The 14,089-nt window shown below is 36.1% G+C and overlaps 1 protein-coding gene across 3 annotated transcripts in view; it reads left to right on the forward strand.

The window, feature by feature from the left end:
- Positions 1-14,089, forward strand: part of SOS1 (SOS Ras/Rac guanine nucleotide exchange factor 1) — a 152,899-nt gene that overhangs the window by 128,216 nt on the left and 10,594 nt on the right. For 2 of the 3 annotated variants that reach the window (XM_027113333.1, XM_027113334.1), the window contains exons 16-20: positions 359-521; positions 1,020-1,137; positions 9,785-9,957; positions 10,166-10,282; positions 11,326-11,590. In XM_027113333.1, coding sequence (XP_026969134.1) covers positions 359-521; positions 1,020-1,137; positions 9,785-9,957; positions 10,166-10,282; positions 11,326-11,590 — 836 coding nt within the window. The remainder of the gene's footprint in view (positions 1-358; positions 522-1,019; positions 1,138-9,784; positions 9,958-10,165; positions 10,283-11,325; positions 11,591-14,089) is intronic. The other variant, XM_027113335.1, reaches the window with a different exon arrangement.

Raw genomic sequence — 14,089 nt, forward strand, 5'->3', positions numbered from 1 at the left:
AAATTTGAGAATAATTTCCCTAGAACACACCCACATCCTAAAGACCAGCATACATTCAACAAGATGATAGACTGATCAGAGAACTCCAATACTGAGAGAGAATGCACCAAATATAATAGGAAGAATGACTGACCGGTTGACTGTATCAGTCTGGAAAACAGTGACAAGCAGCATGCCTGACCAAAGGCATTGCCTTCTCTTCCATTCACCTACTATTTACCTGCCATTCTGAATACGTATTCTCTACTGTTACACTATAGCTGCCCTCCATTCCATTTTGTTTGCTAAATTCTTTAAATCATATCTTCGTTGGGAAAACTCCAAATTTTTTAATTCACTTTTTGTCTTTGATTCCCAGATGTATTGTAGAAACTGAAAACTTAGAAGAAAGAGTAGCTGTGGTGAGTCGAATAATTGAGATTCTGCAAGTCTTTCAAGAGCTGAACAACTTCAATGGTGTCCTTGAGGTTGTCAGTGCTATGAACTCATCACCTGTATACAGACTAGACCACACGTTTGAGGTAGGTTTGCTTATCTAAGGTGTTTTTTCCATTCCCTGTTCCTAGGAATCAGGATGTTAACAATTATGACCTTTAATTTTTACATGCCTCATCTATCTTTTCAGTAACAGCTGAAATGATGGAATTACCTAAATTTTGTATTGAATTGGTTGCTCTTTGTAAATTAGGCAGTCTCATTAAAATATATTCACAGGTCCTAGCCTAAGTTAGAAGAATAAAAAGATTTCAACACCTTATTTGTAATATAATGTACAACTAAATGCTCACATACTTGTTTGAGGAATGGCAAGATAAGATAGATTTCTCACACACACACACTTTTTCTTTACGTTTGTACTAGGGTCTATGAAGATAGTCTCTTTGAAGCAGTATTATCATTCTTAGAATCAAACTGATACTGTTGTGTTTGAGCTTTACTCTAAGCCTGGCATTTTTTGGCAAAACCTGTGATTCCCTTTGTAAACCTATATTCCCTAAACATTATTTTTTTTATTGTAGCAAATACCAAGTCGCCAAAAGAAAATTTTAGAAGAAGCTCATGAACTAAGTGAAGATCACTATAAGAAATATTTGGCAAAACTCAGGTCTATTAATCCACCATGTGTGCCTTTCTTTGGTGAGCATTTCTTCTTAAATCTTTATCATGTTTCTGGATAAAACAACAGTTATTTCATTAAATGACTGAGTAAACACATGTCTAATATACCAGCAGAAAGTACTTAACAAATATTTAGCACCTGAATCCCCTTAGAATTTTTCTCTATGAGGACTTTTTTAAGATGAAGCCCAATATGTACATTCCACTTTTTATTTCCATATTGTTCAGCCATTCAATATTGTATAATGCTTACTTCTGTTTTAATATTCATAGAAATCTTTTTATTGACTTTTAGTAAACCAAACACTCTACAGAAGAGGCATGGCCATATTTACCCATACTTGATAATCATGCTGCTTATAAACAGTCTCACATGGCTAAAAACCATAGTGCACGTGCCTCTGGGCCCACACCTTCTACGCATCAAAATTTTACCTATTCTTTTTTCCTTCCCTTCTGCACCAGAGTAAGGTAGTGCCTTTTCTTTCTTTTAAGACTGAAACCTACCATCTGAATCTTCTCCCTTTCTGTAGGTTCCTCTATCTTATTCCATCATTTATTTCCTGTATTTTATTTATTTAACGTCTTTATTGGAGTATAATTGCTTTACAGTGGTGTGTTAGTTTCTGCTTTATAACAAAGTGAATCAGCTCTACATACACATATATCCCCATATTCCCTCCCTCTTGCGTCTCCCTCCCTCCCACCCTCCCTATCCCACCCCTCTAGGTGGTCACAGAGCACTGAGCTGATCTCCCTGTGCTATGTGGCTGCTTCCCACTAGCTATCTGGGTAGTATTTGGTAGTATATATAAGTCCATGCCACCCTCTCACTTCGTCCCAGCTTATTTCCTGTTATTTTATATCTTCAATATCTCTTTCACACTGGTTTCTTTTCTCTGCTGGTATATATGCTCTCATAATTCTTCCTCTAAATACTTAAAAAAATTATGACCTCAATTACACATCTGGTGTTTAGTCTTTTTAGTATGTGGTGTATTTTCTTCTAGCCTTTTCCTCATCTCTATTTATATATTTTCTATATAGCTTTAAGTTATACTGCATGTAACATTGTTATGTCCTGATATTTTTTCAATTGACATTTTTGTTCAGGCTTTATAACCAACCAGTTTTGTACATATACATATTGTATATAGTTGTAATTGTGTGACAGGTACACATTGTTCACTTTTTTCACTTACCATATCCTAGATATATTGTTGTGTTTTATTAGTCTTCATAATTACCATTTCTAATGGCTACATGATATTCTTTAAAGTTGGTATGACAGTTTATTTAACTGTTACCCTATGACCTGACGCATATGTTGTTTCCAGCTTTTTTGCTTTCCTAAATAATGTTATAATGAAGATCTTCATATTTATACCTTTTTTATGTATTTGAGAATATTTTCTTGAGCTAGCTAGCCAATCTAACTAGATAATTTATATCTAGCTGGATATTTCTTGAGCTAGATATTTTCCCAGTCTGCCTTTTAGTTGTTATTCTTTGAAATACAGTATTTTTAAAATTCTGTAATCTGTCCATTTTTCCCATTATGATTTCTATTGTTTCTGACTGTAGAAAGTTCTTCCAGTCTAGTAACTTAACATTCAGTCATACTTTCTCCTAGCTTTATGATTTGACTTTTAAAATTATATTTAACTCTTCAGTCAAATTGAAGTCTCTTTTAGATATCATATGAAATATTCAAATTTGTTTCTCCACCAGATTGTTTATATGTTGACCCATGTTTATTGAATAAGTCTTCTTCATCCCCATTTATATATGGTACCTCCTTCTTTAAAAAGTATTGTTTCCCATTAACTTCTTTTTATTTTATTTTATTATATTTTAATTTTATTGGAGTACAGTTGATTTACAATGTTATATTAGTTTCAGGTGTACAGCAAAGTGATTCAGTTATACCTATACATATATTAATTCTTTTTTAGATTCTCTTCTCATATAGGTTATCACAGAATACTGAGTAGAGTTCCCTATGCTATACAATAGGTCCTTATTGGTTATCTGTCATATATAGTAGTGTGTGTGTGTTTATCTCAAGCTTCTGATTTATCCCTCCCCCCAACATTTCCCCTTTGGTAACCATAAGTTTGTTTGCGATTTCTGTAAATCTGTTTCTGTTTTGTAAATAAGTTCATTTGTATCTTTTTTTAAATTAGATTCCACATGTGAGTGATATCATATATTTGTCTTTCTCTGTCTAACTTCACTTAGTATGATAATCTCTAGGTTCATCCCATTAACTTCTTATGCTAGTGCCCCAGTCTTAATGATTGGCACTTTATAATCAGTGATTCTCAACCAGGGCGATTTTTGTCCCCCAAGGAACATTCAGCAATGTCTAGAGGCATTTTTTGTTGTTCGAGTTGGGGGGTGCTAGAGGCCTCTAGTCAGTAGGGGACAGGAATATTGCTAACAGCCTGCAGTGCACAGGACAGCCCGCACAACAAAGAAATACCCAGTTTAAGAGGTCAGTAGTGCCAAGGGTAAGAAATCCTGCTTTAGGGACTTCCCTGGCGGTCTAGTGGTTAGGACTCGGCACTTTCACGGCCGTGGGCCGGGGTTCGATCCCTGGTCGGGGAGCTAAGATCTCACAAGCCACATAGCTCAGCCACAAAAAAAAGGAGAAAGAAAGAAAGGAAGGAAGGAAGGAAGAGAGAGAGAGAGAGAGGGAGGGAGGGAGGAAGGAAGGAAGGAAGGAGGGAAGGAAGGGAGGAAAGAAATCCTGCTTTATATTTATAATATTTTCATATATAATAAGATTGGTTTGTTGATGTTTCTTCAGTATTTTCTTTGCCAATTTTGTCTCTTTATTTTTCCAAATGAACTGGGGAGGGGGAGTGATTCCCCAAAATACAGTTGGAATGATCTATCAATTAATTTGGAAAGAACATTTATGATAATTAGCTTTTTCCTAGGTATTTTTGATCATGAATGGTATTCATTTTTTAATAGTCAATTTCCCTTAATTCCAAGAATTATTAATTTCCTGGGATTTTCTAGATATTTAATCATGTCTACCGATAACAATAGTGTCTCTTCTTTTGATTTTATTTCTGTGTTAGGCCTTACAGCATTAGTCACAACTTCCCAAACAAAGGTTAAACAGTGGGCTTCCCTGGTGGCGCAGTGGTTGGGAGTCCGCCTGCCGATGCAGGGGACAACGGGTTCGTGCCCCAGTCTGGGAAGATCCCACATGCCACGGAGCGGCTGGGCCCGGGAGCCATGGCCGCTGAGCCTGCGTGTCCGGAGCCTGTGCTCCGCAACGGGAGAGGCCACAACAGTGAGAGGCCCACGTACCGCAAAAAAAAAAAAAAAGGTTAAACAGTAATAAAAAGAAGAAGTTCTGTTTTCATCTCTGTTTCAGCAGGGATAGGTATAATTTTGCTATTTGCTTGATTTGATGCTATTTATTATGTTAAGACAATTTCTTTGCATAGTTATCTTCTGTGTTTTTGTTGGCAGTATACATTTACCTTTATAGTTTGCTGTCTTAGTGAGAGCAAAATGATTTTTCTTATTTAGCAAATTAAAATTATAGGTTTGCTAATACTGAACCTTTCTGTTAACCAACATTAAGTCTTTTATATTCATGGTGGATTAGTCTTTTAAATATACAAATGAATTCTATTCATTATCATTTTATTCAGGATTTTTGCATCCATCTTTATAAGTGAGATTGGTTTGTGGTTTTTCTTCTTGTCCTATATTTATCAGCTTTTGTTATTATGGTTATATTTACTTTGTAACATGAGTTAAGCAGCTTTCCATCTTAATCTATTCCAGAATATCATGAAATGATCTAGCCGTTAAACTTTGAAATATTCAAACAGAAAAACCATCTGGGCCTAGAATCTTTTGTAGTATGTAATTCTATAATAACATTTTCATTTCTTCCTTAATTTTTTTTCTATTTCAGTTTTGTTTGCTACACAGTTGTCTCATTTCAGTATTCTAAAAGTACTAGCATTCACTCTATAAAAATGCTACTTTTAAAACTGCTCTTATTTGCAATGTTTTTGTTTCTATTTTTACTTGTTTGTTTTACTGTGTTTTTCTTCCAAACAATAAAAGTTGAAACAGTTATTCTCTCTGATTTTATAGTTTTTATGTCATGTATTACTTTTTATCATTGTTAATTTATTCCGTTTTCTGAGGATTTTTCCCCCTAAATTCTTGATAAAACTGTTGAGTTCATTTCTCTTTCTGATAAAACATTGAAGTCTATGCATTTACTTTTAAGTGTGGTAACTATGGTGCCAGTTCATACAAGGGAGCCTGGGAAGGACCTCAGTCTGATGTTCATTTCATTCAACCTGTCAACAAATATTTCTTGAGTACCACTAAGTATCAGGGCTATGTCAGGTGCTTAGAAAAAAGCGAAATATCTTAGTCACTCAGTACACTCACTGAACTTATAGTCATGCTACTCATGATATCCTATGGCCCCTGTTACACAGAGGTGAAATGAAACCACAGGGCCGGTTCACTGGACTCATGTTTGGCCCCTGCTACTCCATTATATCACCTGATTGGTGGACATTTATTCATACAAACAAACTGTATTCTCTTTCAGATCTCTATGAACTAACGTAATCGACTTTTGTTAACATGTTGTTAAGAGAAAAAAGGAAATTTCAGACCTGTATTTAGAGTAGTATTCCATTGTGTTTTAAAGTGAGCCATATGATTTAGTGAGTGATTGCAAACATGTAGGTGGTTTGATAGGTGTAGACAGCCTGCCTGCCAGCCTTCCTACCCGTATCTGCTTATCTTCCTGATTATTAAGTCTCTGGTCAGTTCTGCTGCTCTAGGAGATTTTTGCTATTTCCAAGCTAAAGGTTAGCCAGGTAGCCTTTCATGGTTCTGACCCAGTAGGTAGATATTATTGCTGCTGCTTAGTTCCATTTCATCTATATGATCAATTGTAGAAACTTCTTCTAGATTCTTATCCTTAATTCTGGGTACTGGATTTTTTTCTCCTCTATAGGAGGCTCAGGGGTAGTATCTGACACTTCTGTTTTCTCTATCATCTTAGCAGAATTCTTACTCAGATTTTTTTGCTGGCACTGCACTATTTACAGAATAATAAAAGTCAGGCAATTTCTCCATCCAAGGCTATGCCAGGCTACTGGTCTATTTCTCAATTTTTCTCCATACACTACAAGGTTCTACTCATAGGTAGAATAAATATGTATAGGCAAACTAACATTTCCTCTCAGGTAAAAGGATGTAGATTTCTACCTCAACCAAGTCTCACCTCTCTGCACAAAACTCCAAGCCTGTAACATCAGCTTTGCTCTTTTCCTTTCACACTGCTCTAATTTTGTGTTCTCCTTCTGTTTCTTGTCAGTTTGTTCCATCTCCACTCTTGCTTTCCTGCCATTTTAGAATTGACCGTATGTCTCTTGTATCCCGGTCTAGTCTGCAAATGCTTTCTTTTCTATTCTGAAATAGTGTGCTGCTTTTATTCATTCAGAAATATCTGTCGAATGCCTGTATGTGTCAGGCCCAGGGCTAGGTGTTGAGAATAGAGAGACAAGTAAAACATAGTGTTATCCTCAATAAGCTCCCTTGAAAGAGCAGAAAAATAAATTATAGTGCTATGTAGTAAATATAACACTGTATTGTAGAAACGTGTAAATCAAAGTATGAACAGAGTGCTCTGTGAACCCTGAGCAGCCACTTTTTCCCGAAAAGCTTGGGAAGGGTGTCAGCCAAGAGGTGAAACCTCACCCCTCTTCATCATTTGTCATAATGCTCTGCTTTTCCTCTGCCTAGAACAGCTGTCCCTAGAGCAGGGTATGTAAAATGACCTTTTTAAAAAAAATTAAATCTATGTACATCTATGTACATATTTGCACTACATTTTTTATTATACATATACACAGAGAGAGAGAGAGAGTGCATGCTTAAACATTTTTTTACTGATGTAGTTTATGATCAACAAAGTTTGAACACCACCTCTTTAATTATTTGTTCTCCTTTTAACTAGCCGTTAATTTGTCATAAAATAATTCCAAATTTTATCCTGAACTCTCCCAAAATGCTACTTGTAAGCATTTTCACAACTTCTTTCAAGTATACTTTTAACACCTACAATATCCCACAATTTATTATCCCCATGTTCCCCAGGTCAGTCATTACACCACCACCCAGTCAGTCCCTCAAGCACAAAGGTGAGAGTCTTCCTTCTCGCTGTGCCTACCCTCTGCCCAAACCACTTAATCAGTTCTTGTGGCATTTACCTCTTAGATATTTATGCACTCCACTCTATCCCCATGGGCCCTAAGGTAGCCCTCATCATCTCACCAAGATGACTTTTACTCTGTTAACTGAGCTTCCTGCTTCTAGTCTTAACTCCTTCTAACCCATCTAGCGTCACAGTACAACCAGAATAATCATTCTAGAATGGAAAGATGCTGATAGTCTCCTAATTACCTACTGGATAAAAGCTAAGCTCTTTTAAAAAGGCTCTTTGTGACCCTGTACGGGTGCTACTACCCACAAACTCTTCATAGTTGGGCCATCAATTTGTGGCCAATATGGAAGGTTAATTTTGGCTCCCATTAAATATGTGTACTGTCACGGACGTTTGTCAGACTGAACATTGAACTAAGTGGGTCATGCAACTTAGTGTAGAGGAGAATATAACCGACTGCAAGTAAAAAAGCCAGTGACAGGCAGATGTGGAAAATAAAAGAGCCTGTGCTTACTAGAACACATGGTCAATTTGTCTTATGAATATATAATCAAGAGTAGCCTAGGTGCTGAGAAATAGCCAAGTAACTAATACACTGAATAACTGGATGCTTTCTAGAACCAAACAGGCATTGATGTCTATCATGTTTCATTATTGCTAACTGTTCACTATTGATTTTGAGTTATTTAATCTTGCCAAGAACGTAGCCAAATATTCTCGTATTTAAAAGTTTGCGTCGGGAATTCCCTGGCGGTCCAGTGGTTGGGACTTGGCACTCTCACCTCCGAGGGCCTGGGTTTGATCCCTGGTCGGGGAACTGAAATCCCACAAAGTGCAGTGCAGCCAAAAAAAAACCAAACGTTTGCCTCTACCACAAAACCATTTAGAACCACTAATCTGTGATTAGAACTGAAGTGCCTGTTGCTTTGTTCATCCCTCTCCTCATCCAGTGGCTAACCTGCAGTGATGGAGAAGGGATTAGAACTACTGATTCCTTGCCTCTGCCTATCCTCATTTCCTGCCACTCTTCCTCCACCCCACAGACCAAACCCGTAAAGGCTAGCCATTTCTGAGTATGCCTCCAAGCTTCACAAAAACCAGTGCCTTCAAACATGTGGCTGCTTTGCTTAGAATGCCCCTCTATCTTATTCTGCTTATTAAACTTCTGTTCATTTTTTGAGACTTATTTTAAGCATATTTTAATCTGTGATGCTTCTGCTACTCCCAATAGCTCAAGGCAGAGTTAGGCACATCTTGTTTGTGCTCTCATAGCATCTTATGCATTAGTACTAATTAATATAGCACTTACCAAATGGTACTGTAGTAGCCCACATTCAACACTCTGAACTCCTTGAAGTCAGGAACTGTGTGTCTTGTTCATCTTTGTATCTGCAGTACCTAATGCAGTGCTTGGCGTACAGCAGAGACTCAGCAAATGTGTACTGAGCAAATGAACTCAGATATTCACACTTTTTTTTTTTCCCAAAGCATCATAGTCAGTACTTCAGAGGAAAAGGCAGAAATAGGATAGGGCAAGAATAGCAACAACAGTATCAACAATCCCAACCACAGCTAAATAAGCATCTACTTTTGTCAGGCCCCATTCTAAGCCTGTACATAAATTTACTCATTTATTTCTCACAGCAACCCTGCTGTCCTCATTTTAGAGATGAGCAAACCAAGGCTAAGCAACTTGCACAAGATCACAAGAGGAGAAAGCAGCAGAGCTGGCTCCAGAACCTTTATGCTAGAACAGAAAGGAACTAAAATGCCTGCTATTTTGTTCATTCTCCTCCTCATCCAGTGCACAAACTGCAGTGGTGGGGAAACAGGAGCTCCCTTACCAGGTTGACATAATTCTAGAAGTACTGAAGACCAGAATATACATAAATCACATGCAGTTCTGTGTTTGATAGGCTTGCACATCCGCCCACATTTTCATGAGTCAGCCTATCCAAACAGTACTACCTCTGATTACAAAGCCTAACGACCTCTTGGGGGCCTCAGGAGCTGAGTAAGCAGAAAATATGATCCTCTAAATTTGATGTTTTCCTGTTTTGCCAAAAATATGTGTTAATAGTGATGGGTTATTCTTAAAGTTCCTTTAACAAAACCATGACTTAATGTTAAATAACATATGGGTGTGGGGGGTGGGAAATTGGTTATTGCTCCTGAAAATCTATTAATTTTGTTAAACTTGGTCTCCCTTTTTCCTGGGTATTTATAGAACTTAAATCACAGAAGAATTTGATACTTATAAAAATCTTTCTTTGATATTTACTTAGCTTGTTGTTTTTCATAGAATGGAAATTTGTGCCTTAATTCTTTGGTTATGATGGTTGAGATGGTACAGTGTAATATACCTATAATTACTGAGAAAGAAAAAAACTAGCCTTTTCCATTTTTATCCTTGAAATAATTTATTATCTCTTCTAGGAATTTATCTAACTAATATCTTGAAAACAGAAGAAGGCAACCCTGAGGTCCTAAAAAGGCATGGAAAAGAGCTTATAAACTTTAGCAAAAGGAGGAAAGTAGCAGAAATAACAGGCGAGATCCAGCAGTACCAAAATCAGCCTTATTGTTTACGAGTAGAATCAGATATCAAAGTAAGTTGAATTATTTGAGAACACATATTTCTGATTAAGTTTATAACCACCTGATAAGAGGCAGGTTTATTGCGGAGGAAAAGGAAAATAAAACTTAAATAATTCCAATTTTCTTACGTTAAATGTTTTCTTAAATTATTTTCATGAACTTTAAACTGAACTTAAATTATTTAATATTAATAATTGTTTTTCTTGGCATCTATTTTAGAGGTTCTTTGAAAACTTGAATCCAATGGGAAATAGTATGGAAAAAGAATTTACAGATTATCTTTTCAACAAATCCCTAGAAATAGAACCACGAAACCCTAAGCCTCTCCCAAGATTTGTAAGCATTCATACATTTATATTTCTTTTACATTTATATATTTTTTACAGTTGTCATCTATATCTGGTGGTTTATAGTTTTCTATAAAGGCATTTAGAGATGACGTGCACATGTAATGGATAAAAATAGTGAATAAATGCTTAATAAATATGCTCAGGATTATTCCACTTAGTTCCAGGTAAATGGGCACTAATATTAATGTGAATAAATCCTAACATGATAGATGAAGAAGTTGGGCAAATATGGCCAACTTAACAAAAAATGTTATGCGGTATTTATGTTAAGGGCAGGAAATCTGATAATTTATACTAATTCACTTATAATAAATACATGTACTTATATAAGTACTTTTTATGAGAACTTTTAACCTTGAATCATTAGCCATAAAAATAACAGGCTTGGCTAAAGATACTTTTTTGGGGGTGAAATAAAGTTTCCATTCTTTCTTATTACTAGTAACTGCCTGGCCAAGTTTATGTACAGTATCATCATCTCACTGTTCTGAATATAATCTCTCTTATTCATAAGAAAGTCAAGAATCAAGAAGTAAACATAAATGGCTTCTAAGTAACCAAGATAAATCTCATAATGTCTGTGAACCAAAGCTTATGAAATTACGTCACAAGAAAATTTCTCAAGGCCTAAAACAGTTTTTTAAAAGATGGATTAAAAACAGCAAATTGGAAATAGCTATATAGTCTGCTCCAATGAGACACACTGATATCATTGAGAAATGATCACACTGTAAGAAAAAAATGCCATAAAACTAACATAAACAGATGAAAACTCAAGCAGTTTAATGCATTTGTAAATAGCTCAAATGATCCTGATGGCATCCCTAATAATTTAGATAGCCAAGGCTTTATGGAAATGGGGTGTTAACTCTTCAACTTGGACACTTTGATTTGAATCATTATGTCACTTCTTTATTAGTGCTTTGTGGTTTTCCTAGATACTAATCGAATTTTACCAAGCATTTATAGAAGAACCTTCTTTTCCATTATGGTGTTGTAAGTGTTGTGTTTCTTTTGATATGTCTACAGCCAAAAAAATATAGCTATCCCCTAAAATCTCCTGGTGTTCGTCCATCAAACCCAAGACCAGGTACTATGAGACATCCCACACCTCTGCAGCAAGAGCCAAGGAAAATTAGTTATAGTAGGATCCCTGAAAGTGAAACAGAAAGTACAGCATCTGCACCAAATTCTCCAAGAACACCGTTAACACCTCCTCCTGCTTCTGGTGCTTCTAGTACCACAGATGTTTGCAGCGTATTTGATTCTGATCATTCAAGCCCTTTTCACTCAAGTAGGTGCTCAAGTTTTAAGTGCTTTAAGTAATTGTTAGTGTTATATGTGCTAGAGGTAAAAAGGAATCTGTATATATATATTTTTTGTAAATTTGTAGGTAAATCAAATACCATTTCAAAAGCTATTATTATAGAAATGTAAAATAAACTCTAAACTCCAGCAGTTTATCTGTTAGGACAACCCTCTTTAAATGTATTATACTTTACAGATAGGCCTGATGATGAAATTGGTAATTGAAATCTCATTTGAGCATTTGTTTTCAATTGGTGAATTTAAAATGCATCTCTAACTTCTGGAGGAAACAAAGATAACTCCTAAAATCTGCATGGAATGTCAATCTGATTGCTGCTTCCAAAATTATATTTGAATACTGCTCAGTACCTGGTTCCTTTCCAACCAAACTCTGTAGTTTCTAATTTTGCAATGTATCAAATTCAAACTCCTACTTAACCCTTTTTCAGTCTACACCATCCAGCAGGTGGTATATAGTGCCGGCTAATACACTCCTATGCTTTCAAGCCCAGCCGTACAAATCTCACAGCCTGCATACTGTTGCTCATCCCTTTCCTAGTTCTAAATCAGTGCTGTCCAATAGAAATATAATGTGAACCACATGTGTAACTTTAAATGATCTTTAGCCACATTTTAAAAAAGCAAAAAGAATTAGGTGAAATTAATTTTAGTAATATATTTTATTTAACCCAGCATATGCAGAATGTTGTCATTTCAATATGAAATCAGTATAAAAATTTACTGAGACACTGTACAATCTCTTTTTTGGTTCTAAATCTTCAAAATGCAGTATACGTTTTACACTTACAGCACATCTCAATTTGGACTAGCCACATTCAAATGCTTAATAACCACATGTGGCTAATGGGTGCCAAACTGTACATCCCAGCCCTAGCCCTTTGAAGAGGCTGCCTTTTATATCTAGAGCACCATGCTTCCATTAATTTTTTTAATCAATTTCATGTGGAGCTTTCAATCTCTACTAAGAACCCACAACCTTTTTTCATTTGTTCATTATCAAATCAGAGTTTGAATTCAGTCGGCTTTAACCCTCTCACAACCATTTCCACATGCTCTTCCCATTGGCTGTCCTAGCTCAGTGTACAGTTCAAGTTCTGCCCTAATATTTGATGTTACAGAATCCAATAGTGAGAGGCAGCATGACATTATTATTCGGGAGGAGGTTGAGAAGCACTGACGTAGGAGTTAGGAATCCTAGTTTGTCATCCCAGTCTGCTAGTGAGCTTTCTGATTTTCGATAAAATACTTTTTCTGTGCCTTCTGGGGATTAAACTAGATTTTTAAGATTTCTTTCAACTCAGAGAATCTAACTTTAAAAAAAATTATTTTTTGGAGGTATATTATTTTGAGATTTGGTCCAGAATCCCGTTTATTTATTCCCGTGTTGTATATATATTTGTAGTTACCCAGCAGTTTGTCTCATCTTTTTACCACCTAAAGTGTATTTGTTTTAAGAATTGCCACAACTTGGCCTTGTTTGGCTACTGAGGATTATGAAGTCATGTTATGCACACAGTAGGCTATCAGATATTTTTTATAAGTTCAAATAAACACCAGGTTAAAAAAATTCCCATTTATTTTCCCCAATTCGCCAACCTCCTAAATTAGGTAATAAAATAAAAGCAGCACTTTTCACAGTATACCTGACTTAAAATCCTTGTTTATTATGACCCATTTAACTGTTTGAAGGGTGTTTTTCCAAGAGCAGTTGGCTGTGATCTATATTATAAAGATTCCCATGAGTGAATTATTGAAATCACATGAAGGCCATCAATTGCAAATTCTATTTCTCTTAGTTTAAGTAGCTAAAACTGGGAGATGTAGAAAAACAGGAGATAAGCCTACTACATTCCCTACTAGTGCTAAATCTTTAAATTATTAGTCAAACAGGGAAAAGGGAATCATTTTGGAATGCAGCGCTCTGGATCAGTGCTTTGTCATATGTGACAGTGGAAGAATATTAACTAAAAATAGCTAGACAAGTGGAGAAACCTTAGGCTTTGTAATCTTAGCCCTGAAGATTTTTTCCATTTCTCTTTCTTTGTGAAAAAGAAAGCCCCTATTACTACTCCCTCTGTTCTTAGTAAAAACTGAAAATAACTGATTTTGAAATTAAGTAAGCCAGTATAATATAAAACCATCTGTATGCTCAGTTAGTCCCTTACTTAACGTTCATTAGTGGTCTGTGTATGTTAAAGGTCCTCATCTGCTTTTGACCCCACTCTGCTTAACAGATCTGCTAGTGTTATGGGGGGGGCCGGGTGGATCACCAGCACGTCCAGACTGGTACTCACTGTGTTGCCACTAGAGTGAATACCTACTTCCTTGCTTCCCTCAGGGCCTGGCAGGAAAGAGCTGCTGTACCTACATTCTTAAGTCATCTGAACATATTCCACTCCATACAATGAGGCAAAAAGTTCCATTGCTTTTTTAAAAGGCAGAGTTTGACTAGAATTTTTGATCA

This window comes from Aethalodelphis obliquidens, unplaced genomic scaffold (assembly GCF_003676395.1).
Source record: "Aethalodelphis obliquidens isolate GAN/ISIS:26980383/991018 unplaced genomic scaffold, ASM367639v1 scaffold12, whole genome shotgun sequence".
NCBI classification, from domain to species: domain Eukaryota; kingdom Metazoa; phylum Chordata; class Mammalia; order Artiodactyla; family Delphinidae; genus Aethalodelphis; species Aethalodelphis obliquidens.